General features: G+C 42.1%; 1 protein-coding gene across 1 annotated transcript in view; it reads right to left on the reverse strand.

The window, feature by feature from the left end:
• micu2 (mitochondrial calcium uptake 2) overlaps positions 1–24,108 on the reverse strand; it is a 264,328-nt gene that overhangs the window by 101,667 nt on the left and 138,553 nt on the right. Inside the window, exons 2-3 of the mRNA XM_042333913.1 lie at positions 13,380–13,530; positions 1,372–1,392 (exon numbers count right to left, since the gene is read on the reverse strand). Of these exons, the coding sequence (XP_042189847.1) occupies positions 1,372–1,392; positions 13,380–13,452 (94 nt within the window). The 5' untranslated portion in view covers positions 13,453–13,530. The remainder of the gene's footprint in view (positions 1–1,371; positions 1,393–13,379; positions 13,531–24,108) is intronic.

A 24,108-nucleotide genomic window follows, 5' to 3' on the forward strand; every position in this document is an offset into this window, starting at 1 on the left:
ACTTTGTGAATGCAACTTGCATTCCATTTTATATGAGAGGACACTAAACATTATATTGTACAGTAATGCAGCAAATTGTACCCTCTATCCGATGATAAAAACAAACTTTTACTTTACTTAAAATCACTGTTAAAGTAACATAAATTACATGATAACAAAACTATTTGTATGAAATGTATTTCTTCCAATATAAAATGAAAAGCAATGTTTTATTTGATTAGTAAGATGTACGCATCAAAAACTCACATAATCCTACTGTACATGTATTCAAATTCATGCTTTAAATGAAGTTAAGAGAAAATGATTGATCCTTCCAACAGTCCATGCATGTGGAAAGTATACATAGCTGTACATTTTAATTACTTAATGTTAGTATGAATGAGGTAGAAGCAAGCAGCATTTTTAGCATGGCACAAAGCTGCAGAAATGTTATCTTATGGGATGAAAGAAAATAACTAGTTAGGTAAAATCTAATGAAGCTAATACTTAACAAGGTCCCAAGGTAGTCTTATGGGTGAACCAGAAACTCTACCTTCACGAACCCACACCAACAGAAAAGAATCAAGATTCTGAGGAAGCTCTCTTACCAAATGTTTAGTGCCTTGGGAAGTCTTCACAACGGGAAAGGCACCTATACAAATGTAATTTGTCGGTGTTGTTGTTTATAGACGACATTGACCCATTGCACTGACTGTTTCTAGTATGAGCATGTTCAAAGCAACCTCAATGAAGGATTGAAAATGATTGGCCAATTTCATAAAATGTCTCCAAAATGCAAAATACTGCAGATGTTGGAAAAATGAAAACAAAAACAGAAATCACTAGGAGCACTCAGCAGGTCAGGCAAACCTACAGAGAAAGGACAGTGAGTTAACATTTCGGGTCCACGAACCTTCGTTAGAACCCTTTCAGAACCCTTTCTGACGAAGGGTCATGCACCCAAAATGTTGACTCACTTTCCTTTCTCTATAGATGCTGCCTGACCTGATGAGTGTTCCCAGCGACTTCTGTTTTTGTTTTCATAAAATGGCTATTTGGATTAGGGATCTGAGAATGTGCATAGGACGTGCGTGAGTATAATTGTACCTAATTTTTTGTAGAATCTTGTGCCCAAGAAGATTTAAGAAGCTTCAGGTAGAAAACTATTGAAGGGAGATGCAACCTTCTACAGAGCATGCAGACCAGTTCGTTTCCAAAACGGACTCGTGAAAGAAAGGCACTAATGCTTGAAAACGGTAGAATTCCAAAAGTATTGAAGTGCCAAGTTCATGCCATTCACAGAAAGCACCATAATATGATTGACTCATGCCATCAGCAGAGAAAGAAGACTGTAAGCAAAGCAGCTCATCCAAAGCTATGGAGATGTCTCACCTGTAAGAAAGTTGCCACCATCTATGAAAACAAAAAAAGAAATTCTGTAAATTTATTTCAAACTTAGAATGTCGTCATAAGGCTCAAATAACCAGGTACTGATTCCTGCTCATGACAAACACATTTATATCCATGATTTAAGATAAGCACCTGTCTGCTCTTCTTAAATTCCTGTAATAAAAGATTTTAGCAAAGTTAAATCTAAGGCTACAATACATTACTTTCTCAGAGTGCACTTTGACCACAACAAATAAAACAAATCACGATTAGATAAAGCAGGTGCAAGTACTGTATTGGTCTGCATGCATCTTCCACAGAGTTTGGTTAGGTTCACAGAAAGAAGCCAGTAATTAAGACTCACAGATAACTATACATGCCAGGTGTTAGCCTGGCTCATTTAATAGCAGTCTTGCCTCTGAATCAGAAGGTTGTGGGTTTAAGTCCCATGATGCGACTTTGAGCTCATATAGACAAACACTCCAATGCTGCATTGTTGGATGTGCCGCACTCGGATAAGAGGTTAAACCAAGATCTCTGACTGGTCAGATGGGTATTAAAAGGACTTTAACACAGGACTTCGATGGAACCATGAGACTTATTCAAAAAGTGAAGGGAGATTTTCCTGGCCAACAATCCCCCGGTTATACAACAAAAAAGGTCATTCACTTCATTTCTGCTTGATTTGTGGGAAATCACTGTGTGCAAATTGGCTGCTATTTTCACCCATAACTACATTTTACAGAAAATTCTGTGAGACGTTGAATAAGTTGCTACATCAAATTAAAGAATTATTATTATTATGCACTGCTGGTGTATTGCATTAATGCAATTCAATTGAGCTCAAGCGAAGGCTATATTCCTCAAACTAAGGCAGTCTTAATCACTGTTGTTGCTAGTGCTGTGAAATGGACCTTAGTAAGTAAATGGGCAACTACCAAAGCACTCGAGGAGAGAGTGCACATTCCATTCCAATAAATGTGAATTTCCTTGGGATGCACGGAACTCTCAGCTTGGTTTAGATATGATTAAACATAGTGATGGGTTTCTGCATGTGTCGGATATCTGGCGTACCAAAACAAACTGCAGTACCAAAGGACAACAGAAGTGCTTTTCAGTGAAGCAACATAAAGGGAACAGTACATACTGTGACTATTCTGCATCACTAGATATCTGCATTTCAGGGCTAATTGTTGGTCTGATTGTTACATATGTTCATTACTGGCAGAGGGAGAAAATATGCAGAATAGCCTTGACATTACTGCATGGGCAATAATAAGTCGTTAGCACAAATATATTTTCTCCTTACGTGAAGAAAAATGTAAACAGATAAGGAGAACAGATAAAGCGAAGCAAGATTATCATAAAGGGAAAGCAGCAAATGGGATTGATGGGTTAATTAGCTGAAAGCCCTTGTGCTAAAAAATGCTGTTAGTATTTGTTATTAAAGTCAAGGTAGCCTCCAAAATGATTTCTACCAGTCTGATTTTATTGACGCAAGTGACACAACAAAAATAGCCCTGAAATTTGTTCTCTTAGTCACAGCAGAACTGTCATTCTTGATCACGCAATGCCTAGTCATTCATTCTGAAAGTGCTTTGAGAAATAGGAAGTCAGTGAAGCACTGATTATCGGTCTCCAGTTGTTTTTGCACCGTTAAAAACGTTCCACGATATGACATTCAAAATATTTACATATCAGAGAAAAGTAGCTTGTCTCAGCAGCTTTTAGGAATATACGAACAGGAGAGTCCATTCAACTATTTGACCCTGTTTCCCAGTTTGTTTGATCTTTTAATCCCATTTCCCTGCCATTGCTCCATATCCTTCAATACCCTTAGTTCTTACTTTACTTTATTGGAGCAAACAAGATTTCCTACTGTTAGCAGTCAAAGGTGTTTGGGACTGTACCAAGGTATACATATTTTATAGTAACAGACCAATTTTTTCCTTATGGTATATCCTGTGATGCACTTTAAGACATCTTCCCAATGTAAAATGTGCAATACCAAATGTAATGATTATTATGTTATTATATATTATATAATTATTTTATGAAGAATTACGGGAAATATAATAACTCTTGCTGTATCCGAGACAAATTATTGTGTCTGGGAATAAATAAATGGGAGTGCTCCGGTATTTTTTGTGAGAAATTTGTCTCAATCATTGCCTGGTCATGTCTATGACACAACTGCGTCAATATTTAGTTTAGATCTTTGAAGTCAGTTGCCAGTCAGGGGTCAATGATTGTTGCTCCCACCTCCAAAATGAACAGCAGGTCTTGGAAGGCAGCAGAAAATATATCTGCAACTATATCAAAATAAATTGGTTTGTTTTTATAAGGCGCTATATCAATTGCAAGGATTATCATTATTAAATACAGTATATGGCAAACCTAGACAGGTTATAGCAGATGAAACATGTAAAGGTGGACGTCAGAGAGAATGCAGCTAGAAGGGGGAGTGATAAGCAAAGTAAGCAGAAGTCTTTTCTTTAACTGTTCACTTTTACATTCCATGGCGAATATCATAGCAATAAAGAAACTTCTAACATTTAAGTTGCCTTTATTTCTGTTTGTTGAATTTTTGGCACAGGGTTAAAACTAGCTACATGTTACCTTCCCCTTCAAGTAATCTTCCCTCCTGAAGATTGTTTTTGGTCAGCCTGGTGCTGACGCATGAGTAACAATATCCAAAATAGACTGATTCCACATATGCATGCGATCTGCACAGGAAAATTTCCCATCTTTCTGGAATGGAATGCACACAAGGAATTGAGGTTTAGGGACTTAAGAATGTGCATTGGGGTCCTGCTGTAGCTTAACCACTGAAAATCACAGCTTGGCATTGCGAGCACTGTCTGGCAAATTTCCTGTTGCTTGTCCACCTAAGACTATCCTACCCAATTACAGTTTTGGCTTACAAGGTTAACCGGAGCCAAATAGGAAGAATCGCTTCCCCTCCAACTCATGCCAATGAACACGAGGGACGATCTACCAAGAACAGTGCCTTTGAGTACAGAGGACCTGCCTTTCTCAGAAAATGGACTTCAGAGACTGCCACAAAGGGTAGACTCAATTCTGATAATCCATTGCCAGGTATATCTATATCCCCTTACAGCCAGATCAGTCCCAAGGACACCTCACTTCCCCTCCATTTCTAATCCAGGAGAATGATCACTTAGATGGTCATTAGACATCCAACAGGTGCCTCACTAGGTGGATGGCAGGTACCAGAAACTTAATTTTGAGCTTCTTGGTGAGCAGCACAACTCAATATGAAATGTGTGAGAGCATTGGCATAATCTTGGAAGTGCAGAGCTTCAGTAGCAGCAGCAGCTCACTTCTTTATGCCCCTTTATACCAATCAAGTTAGATACCAAAACATGAAAATATGAGGGCATATTGATGAACCCGGTGCAGATAACACCTTCTGTTGCCCAGAGCCTCCTAAATATGGTCACTCAACAAACGGTAAGGTTCCACAGGTTCTGGCAGCTCTCCAACCATGTACTATGCTGTCAGCGTTAACTAATCATATCTGGTTTTAAAAACTTCAGAAAAAATGGAATTTGAACAGGAATAATAATAATAATAATAATCCTTGCATTTGATATAGCGCTTTTCACGTCTTCTAGATGTCTCAAAGTGCTTCACAGAATATACTGTAAAGTGAATTGACTGTATATTTGTGGGTGAACGCGGCAGCCAATTGCGCACAGCAATGCCCCACAAACAGTCATAGATTGAAAATGACCAATTTATTATTGTTTTTTTTTTGGAGGGATTATTATTAGGCGTGTGGAGTAAGGAAACTTGACCAAGTTTTCGCCCTCTGCCTGGAATTGAACTCAGGTCTCTCACTTGCAAAGTGAGTGCTCTAACCACTGAGCTACAGGACTCCACTGCTCTGAATCCCACCCAATAATAAGGAACAAGTAAGGATTTTATTCCAATAACATGGATATATTACTACTGAATTTATTTAAAATTATATTTTCCCTGCCAAATCCTACTACTTTCAAATTATTTAGTTAATTGAGAATTGCATTGATTAGAATGGTGGAGGCTCCTGTGGGGTATAAATGCTGGCTGGCATGGGCGAGCTGGCCCAAAAGGCCTGATTCCATACTGTACAGTGCCTACAATTCTATGAGGCACTGGTAAGCTTCTTGAGGCTTGCCTACCTGCAACCACCCTATCCGTTAAAGAGCACAGCCACAAAGAGTGATCAAAATCTAAGTGAAAGAAATTATGGTCTGTCTCTTCAGTGCCTCTATAGGGCTTCGGCGGCTCATTTATGTGATGGTAGCCAGATCAAATAATGGGCCGACTTAAAAGTGTTCATTTATCATGGATTTTAAACACAGCAGTGCCATAATGGGAAAGGATCTGAAAGCAATTGAAAAACAACATTTTGTAACACTGGCTCAGGTATCAGATTACTGAGTTCCCCCATGTTGCTTTCATCAAGCAAGTCAACTCAGAGCCTACTTGACCAAAGATTGGACTATGCACTTTCACAGACTTCATTGTTATCAGCAACATGTATTCATTCTCTAGGGCTGTAAATCGTTTCATTTGAAGTGGGTTATCAGTAAAATAACTACAGCAGGTGTTACTTGCTCAATCAGATTCTTGCAAGGTATTCACAGTGACGTATCGACTCAGTTAAACAAATGTCAGCTGCACAGGAAGGGAATAAAGCACACCACTGTATGCTATCTGTTAGTAGCAATGCTTTAGTTGCCAACAAAATAGGGCTAAAGATCACTGAACGTATCTAGAAATGACTAAGGAATGGAATTTATGACTCCTGTCATGCTTTAATTGGTGTAATATAGTTAAACACAGCTATGCTGTGACAATAAGTCATTGTAAACTGAGATTTCTTGATTTTACAGCTATTTCAAAAGGTTATATTCTGGCGCGGCAAGCACCAGCAACTATGCTTTAGAAAATGTGAATTAAATTAGAATAATTCCACAAAGTTTAAGCACTCAGAACTTTGTTTTGCAGACTCCTAAACTGGGCACTGTCTTCTATTCTACAAGGGAAACAAATTATTCTTCTATCTACTAAATGAACAGTAATTACTTGTGAAGCTCTTATGAGACGTTTCAACGTGACACGGCGTTATAAAATTAAAGTTCCTTTGTTCTTCCTAATGTTTAAAAGGATGTTGAATTGTCGTATCTTTCACAAGCTGATGAACTGGCTGCTCTCAAAAATTTCTAATGAGTGCCAAAGGTATTTTCTAAGCTTTTTTGAAAAATTGTGACAGTACCATTAGGTAAGCAGAGATTTAACTGGTCAACCCACAAGGATAATTAAGAGAATGGTCTGTTCGTAGTTCAGAAACGGGGATGCTTGAATTTCAATGTTTTCTAACCAGATCCAACTTTTTAAAATAAACATTAGTTTATCCAATTAATTATCCAATTTTCTCCCCACTGGCATATGCCTCTTTGCTTCTGGTCTAGCCCCATCCTGCTGAGGTGAGTTCTTAGGGCGCTGGTTGCTCTCTGTTATGCCTCACAAGTTGCCTTTGCTCATGTGTGAGCCTTAGCGATGAGTGTCAGCAGGCCTATGGAGGATGTCACAGCCATATCTACTTCTCTCCACCTGACTACCACATACACTCACAACCAGTTGAGGATCCCAATCGGTTAATCGATGCAAGGTGGCGCTCTCACACATGATCAAAACGTCAAGAGGAACGAGCGATAGAACTATGTCATTATTCAGTTCAGTTGAAAACGAATTCAGATGCTCAAAGTATTTCATGCATCTCAAAATAAAAATATAAACTTTAGTGTTTAAACTGCCCTAAATATCATTCCTTTTTCTTGATTTTATTGAGTATGTATGAGATGTCACTTCATGGTGATCAACCGGTTGGAGACCCTTGTTGTAGAAGGTCCAGGAGCAGGAATCCAGGCTGCTTTTTCCCTACTTAATCTTGGGAAGGCCAAGCCAATTGAGTCTCCCAAGGCAACCCTGGTAACCCTGCTAAGACCAGAAAACTCAGCATGGAATGGAATTCAAACCAGCAAGCTTCTGGTCTGTAATCTGCAGCTCAATCCACTATACCATGGGGATGCCCTTTACCAGATCTACTTAAGGAACTGAAAAGCTAATGTCTCTAATTAATTTGTTTAACTTTTTCTAACACAACACTTGTATCCTTAACATATCAATTGAGGCTGCATTCCCATTATTAATGTTTAAAAATGTTGCGTGCCAATAAAGCGCATTTGGCAAGTTATCAGGAAAAATAACACCAGCACAATTACTGCACTGGCAAGATAACAAACTAAAGACCTTCCACACAGGACAGATCTCCGTTGGCAATGGGGTTCAAATGGGCCAACATAATAATAATAATTGCATTTGATATAGCTCTTTTCACGTCTTCTAGACGTTTCAAAGTGCTTCACAGAATATACTGTAAAGTGAATTAACTGTATATTAACTTTGTCTCCACAAATGGTTTTTCCTCCAACCCCCGCACTGTCTCGTGCGGTGTCCCTCAAGGCTCTGTCCTCGGTCCCCTCCTCTTCACCCTCTATATGCTCCCCCTTGGTGACATCATCCGCAGACATGGGGTTAACTTCCACATGTATGCGGATGACACCCAACTCTACCTTTCCTCCTCTACCCTCAACTCCACGACCACCGATGTCCTGACAGCCTGCCTGTCCGACATCGAGTCCTGGACGAGAGATAACTTTCTCCAGCTCAACGTGCGCAAAACTGAGGCCCTCCTGATTGGCTCGCGTCAGCGCCTCCGCACCTCAGGCGCTGACAACATCAGCATCCAAGGCTGCACTCTCCACCTCTCAAAGCCGTCAGGAACCTCGGGGTTCTGTTCGACCCTGAGCTGTCCTTTCTCCCTCATATCCGCGCCACAACTGGCACCGCCTTCCATCACCTCCGGAATGTCGCCAGACTACGGCCCTACCTCACCCCTCACGCTGCTGAAACTCTGGTCCACGCCTTTATCACCTCAAGGCTGGACTATGGGAACTCTCTCCTCGCCGGCCTTCCCGGCACCTCCCTCCACAAGCTGCAGGTCATTCAGAACTCTGCAGCTCGTGTACTGTCCCGCACCAGGCTTCGGGACCACATCACTCCCACCCTCGCTCGCCTCCACTGGCTCCCCATCCCCCAGAGGATCGAATTCAAGATCCTCATCCTCACCTACAAGGCCATTCACGGCCTTGCTCCCTCCTACCTCTCCGACCTACTATCCCCCTACCTACCTGCCCGTACCCTCCGTTCCTCTGGCTCCGGTCTGCTCCACATCCCCCGCCCCAACCGCCCTACCATCGGTGGCCGGGCCTTCAGCCTCTCAGCCCCTAGGCTCTGGAACTCCATCCCCCAGTGCCTTCGCCGCCTCCTCCCTTTCCTCCTTCAAGGCCGGTCTCAAGACCTTTCTCTTTGACCGAGCCTTCAGCTCCCCTCTCGACTCTCTACCCCCTTCTCGCTCCCTCCCTTCCTCCCCTCACCCTGACCATTTCCCCCTTGCTCGGGTCCTGACCCAACTGTACAGCGTCTTGGGACGTTCTCCCGACGTGAAAGGCGCTCAATAAATGGAATCTTGTTGTTGTTGTATTTGTGGAGAAAATGCGACACCAATTGCAGTAATTCCACAAACAGTCGTGGATTGAAGTGACCAATTTATTATTGTTTTTTTTCTTGAGGGTTTGTTATCAGGCGTGTGGAGTAAGGAAACTTGCACAAGGTTTCGCTCTGCCGGGAATCAAACCCAGGTCTCTCGCTTGCGAGGTGAGTGCTCTAATCACTGAGCTACAGGACTCCACAATAACAACAACAAAGGCGAGGAATGCACACCAATCTGATGCCTAGGTTAAATGTCATCCACGTAATGTTTTAACGTAAAACAACAACTTGCATTTATATAGCTCTCTTCACGTGGGATAGCATCCTGAAAACACCAGGAATGAACAGCTAACTGAAAATGAATAATGACTATTTTGTGACTCACACAAGCTAATTGAAATACAACTGCATTAGTACTAATGAACATATTTAATTGCCAGCTGTGTTTTTAAAAGTCCAATTTGATCATAACTTTCTACCTATTGCTGAGAATGCTCATCTGTGAACACACTGGACTTTTTAGCAGATTTACACAATCATTTACATTTCTATTATATTCGAAGTATAAGTCGCTCAGGGACCAAGATGCAGATTGGCCACATGTTGTCCATTTTTGGTTTAAAAATATAACCTTATTGTGATATTATGAAAAGAAACACTGGCTCTAAATCTTCAAGTGGGTTTGCAACTGTCTCATTGCTTTGAATCAAAAGTCACATTCCTAACATTTCCTGACGTTAACAGCTCTGTGTTACACACTAGAAGCAAGACTCAGTAACAACTGATGGAGATGGAGGATCTGTGTCTCGCATGTCCTTCTATACCTTTTTGAGACCCTTTTGAGATCATAGAATCATCACAGAATCCTACAGCACAGTTTCATTTGGCCCATCCTGCCTGTGCTGGCTCTTTGAAAGAGCTATCCAATTAGTCTCGCTTCCCTGCTCTTTCCCCACAGCTTTGCAATTTTTGTTTCTTTCAAGTATCTATCCAATTCTCTTTTGAAAGTTATTACTGAATCTGCTTCCACCCTTTTAGGCAGTGCATTCCGGATCGTAACAACATGCTGCATTACAAAAATTCTCCTCACCTCCCCTCTGGTTCTTTTACCAATTATCCTGAATCTGTGTCCTCTGGTTACCGTCCCACCCGCCAATTGAAACTGATGTTGGGGCTAAGGGAATGTTGTCTGTGGGGCAGTTAGAGTAGAACAGCAAACGTATAGTTTTCTTAAAACAGGTCTATACCTGTTTTGAGAAAACTATTTATGCAGAGCTTTCTACTGGAGATGAATTGGGTGGACAGTCATGACAGGGCAGACTCCACATGGTCCATGAAAGGTACGGCGTAGATGGGTGAATAAATGGCCATTTTTCAACTCGTGGTTTTTTTAGGCTCTTGAGAAACCAATGAATTGCATCCCCAGGAACTCTCAGAAAGTCTCCACTTACATCCAACATTCACCACGTGCAGGTGGTGAGGAATTTTAAAATTATTCCACTGGCTCCCTATCAAGGAATGGATCAATTTCAAGATCCTCACGCTCGCCTTCAAATTCGTTCATACCCTGACACCTCCCTACCTCTCCGACCTGCTTACTCCCCTGCGCACTACCCGCCACCTTCGCTCCACTGGCTCTGGCCTCCTGCAAATCCCTCGAGCCCACCTGCAAATGCCCTTGTGCCCCGAAACTCTGAAACACTCTTCCTCTATCCCTCCGTCTTGCCCCTTCCTTCCCCATCTTCAGGTCGCGCCTGAAGACCTTCCTCTTTTACCGTGCCTATGGTCACCTCCCCCCTCTCCCTGGCTTGGCGTCGTGCTCCACCGTCAAACGTTCTGGGACTCTACCCTGCATGAGGGATGCTATATAAATGCAATTTGTCGTTATTTTGATAAATCCAAACGGGGGAATCATTTATATTCAGCATTTGATTTTCTCTTTCCCAAACATTGTGCATTTTCAATAAATAATGCAATAATTTCAATAAATAATCCATCCCCTTCGCGTATGTTGTTTGATGATGCATTGTGCTTTTCAAATGCCCATCTTATAAATGTTGTGTTGTGAAGGTTTTCATTACAGCATTTGATTCAAAGTATTTGCAGACAATCTGAAAATCAGAACTGCTCAACAGAAATGCTAAAGCATGCAACAACAACTTGCATTTATATAGCGCCCCTAAATGCAAGTCAGAGAAAACGGCAGATGCCCGTGAAATATTAATTTTATCAAAGCGAGGCATCTTGTTAAGGTATGACAGCAATTCATTGAGGTATGATATGTCCCAAATCCATTCCAAATAGGACTTAAAATATTTGTGGATATCTTGAAATTATTTCAGGTATGTTTTTACGGATTCCAGATGATTTCTCTTCAATAAACAAGTTCTCAGATATAGATTTGAGGTACCTTAAAAGGACTGAAGATTTTGCAAAATATGTGACATTTTTAAACATCTTTAAATCAATGTGGCATCTCTAGTTATAAAGAAGGTATTCAGAGAGATGCAGCCATTTTCAAATGTGGCCACCATGGTTGTAAGTGGCCACACACCCGCCTGATTATGTGTGGCCACAGCAGCCCCCTACCCTGGGTTGGGGGGGTGGGGGGGTGTGGGGGAGAGCGGAGAGAGTGTGTGGGGCGCAGTGCATGCTGGACTTTTCAGTTCAAGCACGTTTTGGCCCGGGCAGAGCTGCTGTGGGCGGCTGGACCATGGCTTCTGGTAGGGCATGTGTGCAGGTCTCTCTCTCCCTCTCTGTCTCTCCTCACACGCTGGCTGGCTCGAGAATAGAGGACATAACGCAGATTACGAAAAGTCACACTAAGTTTTCGTGGCCGCACACTGAGGTCATCATAAAACATTTTTTTGAGAACCACTGGCCTATACCCTGAGCTTATGTTTTGTGCAATGCTCTTCAATTCACTTTAGGAGCGATGTCAAGAGCTTGGAGAGAGTGCAAAGAAAATTAACCAGAATGGTACCAGGGATGAGAGACTTCAGTTATGTGGAGAGACTAGAGAAGCTGGGATTGTTCTCCTTAGAACAGAGAAGGTTAAGGGGAGATTTAATATGGGTGTTCAAAATTATGAAGGGTTTTGATAGAGTAAATAAAGAGAAACTGTTTCCACTGGCTGGTGGGTCAGTAACCAGAGGACACAGATTCAAGATAATACATAAACAAAGGGGAGATGAGGAGAATTGTTTTGACATAGTGAGATATTACGATCTGGAATGCACTGCCTGAAAGCCAATTCAATAATAACTTTCGAAAGGAAATAGGATGGAAATGGAAAACAATACAGGGCTATGGGGAGAAAGAAGGCGAGTGGGATTAGTTAGGTAGCTCTTTCAAAGAGCCAGCACATGCATGATGAGCTGAATGGCCTCCTTCTGTGCTGTAGGATTCTGTGATTCAAACTGAACCCAACTTAGTTGGCACCCATCTCCAGAGCAGTAGTCAGAGTTGAAGTGTTTACCAGTGAGTTTGACGGAGGGGTTAACAAGTAGAACAGAAAGCAAGAGAGCGGGTTTGGTAGCTCTGGTCATTGTTCCCTGGGCAGGATTTGCTTGTCTGGCTTCTCAGCAGCAATTCCATCATTTTAAAAAAATGGGGAGGGCGCGTAAATAAAGCTCATTGATGGGCTTCTTGGAAAATGTTAGTCTTCAGTCTCGCTTGCTTGCTCTCAGCTGTGTGCATTCTTTCTCTCTCTGCTTTAATGAGTGGAGGACAAGATATCTTTGTTCCAATGTTTTCTGACCTAGAAATGATTCAATGAAATGACTCCAGCATTCATCTTCTGAGCTCTCTTACAATCTTGTTTTAAAATGTTTTCTCTTTTCTACATCCAAGTTTTCAACGTTCTCCAAACTCAGTTTCAATGAACAGCAGTTATTTTGCTGTGTGTAAGATTTGCATTTGCCTGCTGGGTGTTTGGTGCTCATTGCAAGAGGCCATTTAGTCCATTGAGTCAATCCCAATCCCCTGCTTTTTTTCTGTACTCTTTTAAGTGTGCTTCATCTTCTGAGCTATCCTACAATATTTTAAAATGTTTTCACTTTCCTATGTCCATCCGCACATAAAAGCATCATATTTCAGTTTCCCGTTTAAACCTCTCTAAATACTGCATGTTCAAACTTACTACTTTCACTCACTGGTTTCAATGTACTCAAGACTAAATATCATCACTGCACACAGTACATGAGGGTTCTCAATCATGCTGTTCTTTTACACAGTAAATAGAAGTAATAGAAGTAGAAGGAGCTGGGGAAATAAATTTCATAAACTCAGGTGCTCTGGTGGAATGCAAACCAGGCCTGACTTGTATAAACTCACTAAACATTCCTAGATTTTTACATGTAAAGTATTACATGTGGCCAACTTACTATCATGATCTTCTAGGATCACAGAGAATAAGAAATCTCTTGGAGTCATGTACAAATCCCCTTCATACTCCATTGAGGCGTACTGTTTGAAACGCAGTTTGCGAGTTGAAGCACTTCCTTCTTTCACATCTTCTTTTGGCTTGTCTTTAACCTTAAAAGATAAATAAGAGCTTTATTAAAACAAACTATTAATTTTCAATTATGCTTTGCCAAATGATAAAAAAAATTCTTGTATTTGATATAGAGCCACATCACATTATCGAAACGTCTCAAAGCGCTTCAAACATTTCTGTGAAGTATAGTACAGTACTTGCATTTGTAAGCATATTTGGCAGCTAATATGAGCACAGCCAGCAAAGACCCATTTAGTGGAAGAGTGTTAGCCAAGAGACTGGCAGAAACTATTTTCTCTTTATGAATAGTGCCATGGGATCTTTAACAACCAACTGAACAGACACATGGGACCTCGGTTTAATGTTTCATCTGAAGGATGGCACCTCCAACACTGTAGCAATGCAGTAAAGTTTGAGCCTAGACTGTTATCTCAAAGTCCTGACTTAAACAACTCAATCCACTCTGTATCTATTGCATTCTGAGATATATTCTATATTCTGAAGGCCTTTTGTATAAAGATTTTCTTCTCTGACCTCCCCTTCCACTGGCTTTGTTCTAAATTTAAAGTTAGGTCTTTTATTAAGTCAGCCGTGTGTTTGACACATGCAGAAACACTGATTGTCTAGCTAGGACCACCCTACAATTAGAGCTTTGGCTTGCAGGGTTAACAAGATCAAGTAGGAAAAATGACTTTGCATAGTGACTGGTCTGCTCCTCCAAGTCCTGCCAGGCTAACTGGTCTGTTATCAATATTGTCGTGGCAAATTGTGGACCTGCCTGGCTCAGGAACTGGACTACAAAGATTGCCATAGAGGATTGCCTTAATACAGACATTCCAACGTCAGCCATGGCACCTTGGGCATTTCAGCCCCAAAGAGACCCCAGTTACCTCATCTCCCAGGAGGATAACCACAACAGTAATTGTCATTAGACATATGAACATGTCTTCTTATGCCCTCTTGTCCTGTGTTCTCCTGGATTTCCCAATTAGATTAAAATTTATATACTATATACTCCCTATATATTGTCAATAACTTTCATTATTTCAACATCTGCAGCATGGAGTCCTGTAGCTCAGTGCTAAATCAGAGTACTTGAGTGGCAAGCGAGAGGACCTGGGTTTGATTCTTGGGCAGAGCAAAACGTTGAACAAGTTTCCTTACTCCACATGCTTCTGTTTACCTAGCAGTAAATAGGAACCCAGGTGTTAGTTGATTGGCGGCTCACTTCACTGGGAAATAATAATTCCTTCAAAAAACAATAATAATTTGGTCATTCAATACACGACTGTTTGTGGGACACTGCTATGCACAATTGCTGCCGCGTTTCGCCCAGAAAATATACAGTCAATTCACTTCAAAGTATATTCTGTGAAGCACTTTTGAGACGTCTAGAAGATGTGATAAGTTACTATATCAAATGTAAGGGTTATTATAACATCTCAATCAGATCACCCATCAACCTCCTGAACTCCAATAAACAGAACCGCAATTTGCTCAGATCTTCATTACATTTCAGTCCTTTTTATCCCAGGTATCATCTTGGTGAATCATTGCTGGACTTTCTCCAAGGCCAGCATATCCTTTGTCAGCTGGAGAAACTCTACACAATATTGTATATGAGGCCTGACTACAAAATATTATACTACAGCATTACTTTCCTACTCTCACATTCTTTATCCCTTGTTGTATAAAAGCCCAATGCCAACAAGGCATTATGACCATTTTCTGTTGTGAATTACCTATATAACCAATGTATAGCTTTGCACAATGACACAAGCCTATGCTCAGAAATCTGCACATGGTTAATTCCCAATCTCAACAACAACAAATTACACTTGTATAGCGCCTATCATGTTGGAAAGACGTCCCAGAGAGCTGGACAATCAAGGGTTTTGGATCCGAGCTGGGAGTTGGGGGGTGGGAGGGTGGCTGAAGGCACGGTCGAAGAGGAAGGTCTTCAGATGGAACTTGAAGGAGGCAAGAAAGGGGGTGAGGTGGAGGGATTGTGGGATAGAGTTCCAGAGTCTGGGGGCTGAGATGCTGAATACCTGACTGCCAATGGTGGGGCGGGGAGTGCGAGGGACCTGAAGCTGGCCGGTGACCACGAAGTGAGGCTGATATGGGGTGATGAGATCAGAGAGGTAGGAGGGAGCAAGACCGTGGAGGGCTTTGAATGTAAGAACAAGGGGTTTGTACTCAATTCTCTGAGGAATGAGGAGCCAGTGAAGCCGAGCAAAAATGGGATTGATAGGTTCCCGGAGTTTGGTGCGAGAGAGGATGCGAACTGCAGAGTTCTGAAGAATCGGCAGCTTGTGAAGGGAAGAGTTGGGAAGTCCAGTGAGCAGGCAGTTGGTGTGGTCAGGCCGGGATGTAATGAAAGCGTGGATCAGGGTCTCGCTGGCCTGCAGTGAGAGGCAGTGACGGAGGCGGGCAAGGCAGAGGTGTGGAAAGGCACGAATGCAAATAGAGCCTCAATGCACAGGGAGGGAATCAATCGAAAAATAAATCAGTGAGTTAGTGATCGAAGTGCCTGCTACACACCCCCAAGTGAAGCAAGATCAGCATATTTCTGGTCGCAGGCCCCAGCCTGTATTTTTGGCCAAATATGAGCGTCAAGTAATAAAAAAAATGAATTAAATTGAAAAATAAATGAAATAAAAATCTTCCATTTGTTCTCAACTCGACTCACAGCACCTTGAGACACTCGATATGTGGCTTGGCAACAAGATCAAAACATTTTTTTTAAAAAATTGGCTCTGAAAACTATGGAAGTTCAAGCCAAGTGCTCCCAGGCAAAATTGACTGACATACTAAAATGATCACAAAAAGGCTTTGTTGAAAAAATGAATTATTGAGTACACGGCCTAAAATTATATTTTTTTTGCAAAAATTAACTGTTGACCACCAATAATTTGTACAAGCCATTAAAATGTCACCAGAATGGCAGGAATTCTGCACAGCCGCCACTTGCCAATATGCCTGGGGCTGCTTTCTAACTTTGGCAAATCTATTACTAACAGCAGCTCACAAGCTTCCAAGAATCTTCATTGTATTTATCATTCCATCTCCAATCCTTCACTCTCTTTTGTCCCACTGCACCTAAGCCTTTGTGCCCTGTTACAGCTCATTCCTCTCTCCCTAACCAGTCCGTCTCTCCTTTCCCTACTGATTTTCAGGATTGGATTCCATCGGTTACATTTAAAGTATTTTTGGCAACAAAATATACAGTTAATTCACTTTACAGTATAAGACATGATAAGGCGCTAAATCAAATGCAAGGATTATTATCATTATAAAAGTACCATAATCTCCTGATAACTCTTTGCCCCAAGAGGAAAAGGCTCAATGATGAGTTATTAGTAGTGGTGAGTTAGGCATAGGTCCTCCCGGGCCACGAGGGGGTGTTGTGACTGGTGCGGGCAATGTGCAGAGGTTGGGTACTTAGATGTATTACAGAGATCTCTAACAGTAATTACAATACAATATTACATTTATAAAGAGCCTTTCACGTCGGGAGGACATCCCAAGTCAGGGATTAGGACCAGAGTGGGTTGGGATAAGGGAGGGTGGAGGGCAGAGTGGGTAGGAGGGTGGCCAGTAGTGTGGCCGAAGGCACGGTCGAAAAGGAGAGTCTTGAGGCGCGCTTTGAAGGAGCTGAAGGAGCGAGGTGAAGGGAATGTTGGATGGAGTTCCAGAGGGTGGGGGCGGAGAGGCTCATGGCGGGGTGGGCTGGGCAGGCCGGAGCCTGCTGAGCGGAGGGAGCGGACAGGTTGATAAGGGGTTAGCAGGTTGGAGTGGGTGGGGGCGAGGCCATGGAGGGCCTTCAAGGTGAGGACGAGGATTTTGAACTCGATCCGTTGAGGGATGGGGAGCCAGTGGAGCCAGGCGAGAGTGGGTGTGATGGGGTCACAGAGCCTGATGTGGAAGAGGACACAAGCTGCAGAATACTGGATGATCTGCAACATATGGCGGGAAGAGTTGAGGAGGCCGACAAGTAATTATCTGTCATAATCACTTTTTATTATTTTCTGTTCCCTCCTGTTTGTAGGACACTGCTGTACACAATTGGCTGCCACATTTCTCCCACAAAACACACAGTCAATTCACTTGACAGTATATTATTATTATTATTCCATTTCTGTGTCTCTTTCTCCAATATACCTTACTGTTTTCTCTCTAAAGTCAGATGCAGGTCAATCTCCTAATTGCTGATTTTAGCACAACTCAGTACAAGTAGAAACTAAAAGAAACTGTAAATAAGCAAACGACATCCACGGCTCATTCCACTTCAATACCCCACATCACATAAAGTACGCTGGCAAATGAAGACAGTTAGTAAGATACAATTTAAGAGCTGCAGAACTTCAGAATTGCTTTAGTCTCGGAGGAATCATTAAATAACAGGTCCTGACAGCTATGTGATAACAATTGACTGAAGAGAGGGTTGCATTTCAGTGACCCTTCAACATACAAACACCTTGTCTCTTCAATCTGTCCCTAATCTTAGAGTCCCAGAGTAAAGTTACCCTATCTTACAAATCAGTCTGAAACCAACCAAACAAATAAATAAAATCCAATCTTTGGATTTTGGGGAAAATATCCCCAATCTTTGGGGAAAATATCAACATCTAAAACAAACACAAAATCATTTTTTCAGAAGCTGTTTTTAATGAATCAGAACCATAAAAATTTGAAGTGGTGAAGAAAGCCATTTGGCTCATCGTGTCTCTTTCAAACAGCAATATTTTACTTCCTAAAGTAAGGTTTGGACGCTTCTTAATTAAGAAATACAATAAATAAAAGAAAGGATCTGTTACCAAGCCTCCACTGTAAAATCTTAGGTGCAATAATGAGGCTTAATGTACATTTAACAACAACAACAAAATTACATTTGTATAGCACCTTTCCCGTCGGGAGGATATCCCAAGGCAACTAGGGTTTGGGATTGGGGAGGGCGGGGTGGGGGGGGGGTGAAGCGGGGTGATCGAAAGCAAGGTTGAAGAGAAGGGTCCTGAGACAGATCTTGAAGGAGGCAAGGGAGAGGGTGAGGCTCAGGGACTGCGGGATGGAGTTCCAAAGGTGGGGGCAGATGGTAGGGGGTTAGGAGGTTGCAGAGGTAGGGGGGAGCAAGGCCATGGAGGGCTTTGAGGGTGAGGACCAGGATCTTGAACTGTAATAATAATAATATGATAATGCTTGCATTTGATATAGCGCTTTTCATGTCTTCTCGACATCTCAAAGCGCTTCACAGAATATAGAATCATAGAATCGTACAGCACAAAAAGAGGCCATTCAGCCCATCGAGTTTGTGCCGGCTCTTTAGAGCAATTAATGTCAATCCCACTCCCGAGCCCTTTCCCCATAACCCTGCAAATCTGTCCTCCTCAAATACCCGTCCACCGCATTTTTAAAAGTAGTTATCGAATCAGCCTTGACCACCCTTTCAGGCAATACGTTCCAGATTCGAACAACTCATTGCGTGAAAAAATGTCTTCTCACCTCCCCTCTGCTTCTTTTAGAGACTATTTTGAATCTGTGACCTCGAGTCACCGACACACCCACCAGTGAAAACAGTTTTTCCCTTTCTAACCTATCAAATCCCCTTATGATTTTGAAGACTTCTATTAGGTCTCCTCGTAACCTTCTCTGCTCCAATGAGAATAATCCCAGCCTCTCCAGCCTTTCCTCATAATCAAGGTCCCTCATTCCTGGTACCATCCTTGTAAATCTCCTCTGCACCCTTTCCAATGCCTTAACATCCTTCCTATAGTGTGGTGCCCAGAACTGGGCACAGTATTCTAACTGAGGCCTAACCAGTGTTTTATATAGGTTAATCATAACCTCCTGACTCTTGTACTCTATGCCCCTATTTATAAAGCCTAGTATCCCATATGCCCTTTTTACAGCTTTATCTTCCTCTCCTGCCACCTTCAAGGATTAATTTACCTGAACCCCCAAGTCTCTCTGTTCTTTTACCCCTCTTAAGATTGTATTACCAGCCTATATTGCCTTCCCTCATTCTTCCTACCAAAATGCATTACCTCGCATTTCTCCACATTGAAATTCATCTGCCATGTGTCTGCCCATTTTACCATTCTGTCTATGTCTTCCTGCAGTTGGCTACTATCCTTCTCACTGTTTACTACCCTACCTAACTTTGTGTCGTCCGCAAACTTGGAAATGGTACTTATTATACCCACGTCCAGATCATTTATGTATATTAAGAAGAGCAGTGGTCCTAATACCGATCCCTGGGGGACACCACTGTACACTTCCCTCCAGTCAGAGCAGCCATTCACCACAACTCTCTGCTTTCTGTCTCCCAGCCAGTTCTGGATCCATGCTGCCACTGTCCCTTTTACACCATGGGCTTCTATCTTTCTTACAAGTCTTTCGTGTGGCACTGTATCAAATGTCTTTTGAAAGTCCATGTAAACTACATCAACTACACTACCTTTATCCACCCTCTTCGTTACCTCATCGAAAAAGTCTATTAGATTTGTTAAACAAGATTTGCCTTTAACAAATCCATGTTGGCTGTCCCTAATTAACCCATATTCTTCTAAGTGAAGATTTATTCTGTCCTGGATTATAGTCTCCAGGAGCTTCCCACTACTGATGTTAGGCTGACTGGCCTGTAGTTCCCAGGTTTGTCCTTCTGTCCCTTTTTGTACAGGGGAGTCACATTGGCCACTCTCCAGTCCTCTGGCAGCACTCCTGTGTCCAACGAACGAAGATTGAAAAATTGAAGCCAAAGCCTCCGCTATTTGTACCCGTGCCTCCCATAGTAACCTTGGTTGCATCCCGTCTGGACCGATCGACTTATGTACCTTCACCGCAGTCAACCTTTTCAGTACTTCCTATCTGTTTATACTTATCCTATCCATTTCCTCTACCCTCTCCTCCGATACTGCGGCATTTGGTGCATCCACTTCTTTTGTGAAGACAGATGCAAAGTACTCATTCAGTACATCAGCCATGCCCTCTGCCTCCACAATAGGATTTCCCCCTTGGTCCTTAATTGGCCCCACCCTACCTTTGACAGGCCTTTTTTTCTTGATAGGTGTGTAAAATATTTTAGAATTCCCTTTAATGTTACCCGCTAACCTTTTCTCGTATAATCTTTAAGCCCCTCTTATTTCCTTTTTCAAACCTCTTCTGCACTTCCTATATTCTATTTGGTTGTCTTCTGTATCTTGGGTTTGACATTTGTCATACACCGTTTTCTGCTTCATTCTAGATACAATTAGCTTCGTCATCCATGGAGGTTGACTGTAAAGTGAATTGACTGTACATTTGTGGGCGAAACGCGGCAGCCAATTGCACACAGCAGTGTCCCACAAACAGTCGTGGATTGAAAATGAACAAAAATTTTTTTTATTTTGGAGGTATTAGTATTAGGCGTGTGGAGTAAGGAAACTTGCCCTGCCTGGAATTGAACCCAGGTGTCTCGCTTGCAAGGTGAGTGCTCTAACCACTGAGCTACAGGACTATGTACCCTCTGTGTGATGTGAAGCCAGTGGAGTCGGGCGAAGATGGGGGTGATAGGGTCACGGAGCCTGGTGCGGGAGAGGACATGGGCTGCAGAGTTCTGGATGATCTGCAGCCTATGGAGGGAGGAGTTGGGGAGGCCGACAAGCAAGAAGAATGCACGTATGAAGGTTTTGGAGGCCTGTGGTGTGAGACAGTGGTGGAGCCGGGCGATGTTGCAGAAGTGGGAGAAAGCAGAGCGGGTCATGGCGGTAGAAAGGAGAGTTGAGGGTCAAACAAGATACCAAGGTTCCAGACTGGCTTAGTAAGCTGGAGTGTGCAGCCATGGATGGTGATGTTGTCAGCGCCTGAGGTGTGGAGGAGCTGACGGGAGCCAATTAGGAAAGCCTCAGTCTGTTGACATTCAACTGAAGAAAGTTAGCTCTCATCCACGACTTTGTGTCTGCCAGACATTCTGTCAGGACAGCAGTGGTCCTGGAGTCAAGGGTGGAGGCAGAGAGATATAGTTGGGTATCATCTGCATTCATGTGGAAGTTGACCCCATGTCTGCGGATGATGTTACCAAGACGGATCATATAGATGTTGAAGAGGAGGGGAGCAAGGACAAAGCCCTGAGGAACTCAATTTGGTACATACTGCACATTAAAATTCTCTTAAAATTGTCTCCTTTAATGCATTTCCCATTGTTCGGAAACTAGGCAACAGGTGTGGGCTACTCAGCCCATCAAGCTTGTTCCGTTATTTTATAAAATCACTGCAGAAACTTTAAGCTCATTTGCTTATCTTTTCTCCATATCCCATAAGATCCTTACTACCCAAATATAGGAGAGCTCCAAATATCCACACATTGGATAACCACATGCCCACGTAACCTCAACAGTGAGAAGATCCTGGGACTACAGTAATCGTGTGTGAGATCTTTAACTGTGCTTGTGTGTGCTTCCGTATTGTAACTAGTCGTCTCGATTCCTCCTGAACACGAGTTGAAACTAGCAGTGAGTGTTCGTTCAAATACAGAACATGGTCAGAGAGAGAGTAGAGAGAGACACATATGTATATAAACAGTGTTAGAGCAAGAGAGAGGAGGAGATATAGACAGACGGATAGAGTGAAACAAAGAGAGATTGGCATTGTAAAAGGGAAGAAGAGAAAAGGGCTGGGACAGGGACAGCACAGGAGGAATCTATTTGATCCATCGAGCCTAAACTGGTACTAGCTCCTCCACTTGAGCCAACTATTTTGATACCTAAGCTTTCCCCACACCCTGTTATATTGTCTCTCTTCAAATGTTTATTCAATATGCTTTTAAAAGTTATGAGCTCAGTCTCAGCAATCATTTGTGGCAAACCTGCTCTTAATCTCCTGTTTAACTATTCTAGTGACAATCCTGAGCTTACACTTGTTACCAGTTCACAACCAACACCATCTTATTTACATTTAATGTCTCTTATCAAATTTGTGGAGTCACGTAGCACAGTGGTTAATGCGCTCGCATTAGTGAGAGGATCTGGGTTTATTTCCTGAGTGGGGAGAAATCTTAGGCAAGTTATTCCACACGCCTGTGTTTACCAAGCAGTAAGGAGGAACACGGTTGTTAGTTGATTGATGGATAACGTTCTGGGCTATAATAATTTTTCAAAACAAAAATCGGTCACTCAATCCACGTCTTTTTGTTTCAATTAGAAATTGGCTGCCAGGTTTCGCCCATAAAATACACAGTCACTACACTTTACAATATGTTCTGTGAAGCGCTTTGAGATGTCTCAACAAAGTGATAAGGCGTTATATCAAATGCAAGGTTTATTATTATTATTATCATTATTATTGTAAGGATGAGAATTCCTAAGGTAGCAACTGTAAAGCGACCAGGCATTCCATATTGCCAACGTAATTTCAATCTAAAATCATTTTGAAAGAACTTTAAGAGTCGAGCAATCTCTGCAAATATGACAAGGGCTTAAAGCAAACTTCTTTCCCATTGGCCTTAAACCTTTACCGGACATGCACCAACCCTGTGTGGAGATTGCAAAGAACCTCGAACTAGCACTACACTTTTACAGTGCAATAAAATTCAAATCATTTTGTTTGTTGTGCTTTAAAACTCAGGTGTCTTATCGTATTCTCAAGGTTTTGGAATAATATGGAGTGCTAGGTAGCAAGTTAGCCTGCACTTAGATAACAGTCGGCTATTGGCATGAGCACACAAACTCCAGAAGCTTTTATAAATGTAATTCAAATGAAAACATTCTGAACAGCCTCTTCACTCAACAATTTCTGAGGTCAGCTCCAATGCAAGAGGTAATGTCAGTCGTGTGCAGGAAATTACATTGGTAACCTGGAAGTGGACCAGTGGTCATTTTGTTTAACAGACCCATTATAACCCGTTCTTAATTTTTTTGGATCTGAGATGTTGCATTAAAACAACTTGCATTTATTTAGTGCCCTTCACGCAAGATAGATAGTGCTTACAACGTGGTTCCCTGTACCATGATTGTGAGCTCATTCACATCTTTGGCAGTATTACAATATTTGCAGTTCAGGAAAAATTCAGAAACATCAACTGCGAAAGTAATAAAAGAAAGATGATCTGGTGAAATATACGAGGATTTTCCAAGTACTTCCACCAACCATTTTATCATATTTAATCAAATGGACTAAGCTTGTGTAATATGTGTGTTAGTGCCTCAAGTATCTATGAGGTAGAGTTTCAGCCTGACTGAGTTGGTAGTACTCTCACCTTTGATACAGAAGGTTGTATCTCATGTCAGGACTTGGAATTCATATTGTCTGTTCTGACACTGCAATGAAGCGCTGGAGACGTGCTGCATTGTTGGGGGTGCCAGCCTTCAGATCACGTGTTAAACTGAGGCCCCATCTGCCTGTTCAGGTGGACGTTAAAGATCCCAAGGCACTATTCAAAAAGAGGAGGGAATTTTGCCATGTTCTCTCATAAATCACACAGTCACTGCACTTTACAATATATCCTGTGAAATGTTTTGGGACGTTTTCTTGACGTGAAAGACTCTATACCAAATGTAAGGATTATTATTGTTATATGTGAGGGATTGTAACTTGGCAACATTGCGCAGAGGGGACAGGGCACCAGAGGCGTGTAATAAATA

The sequence above is a fragment of the Callorhinchus milii genome, unplaced genomic scaffold (genome assembly GCF_018977255.1).
Source record: "Callorhinchus milii isolate IMCB2004 unplaced genomic scaffold, IMCB_Cmil_1.0 Scaffold4, whole genome shotgun sequence".
Lineage (NCBI taxonomy): Eukaryota > Metazoa > Chordata > Chondrichthyes > Chimaeriformes > Callorhinchidae > Callorhinchus > Callorhinchus milii.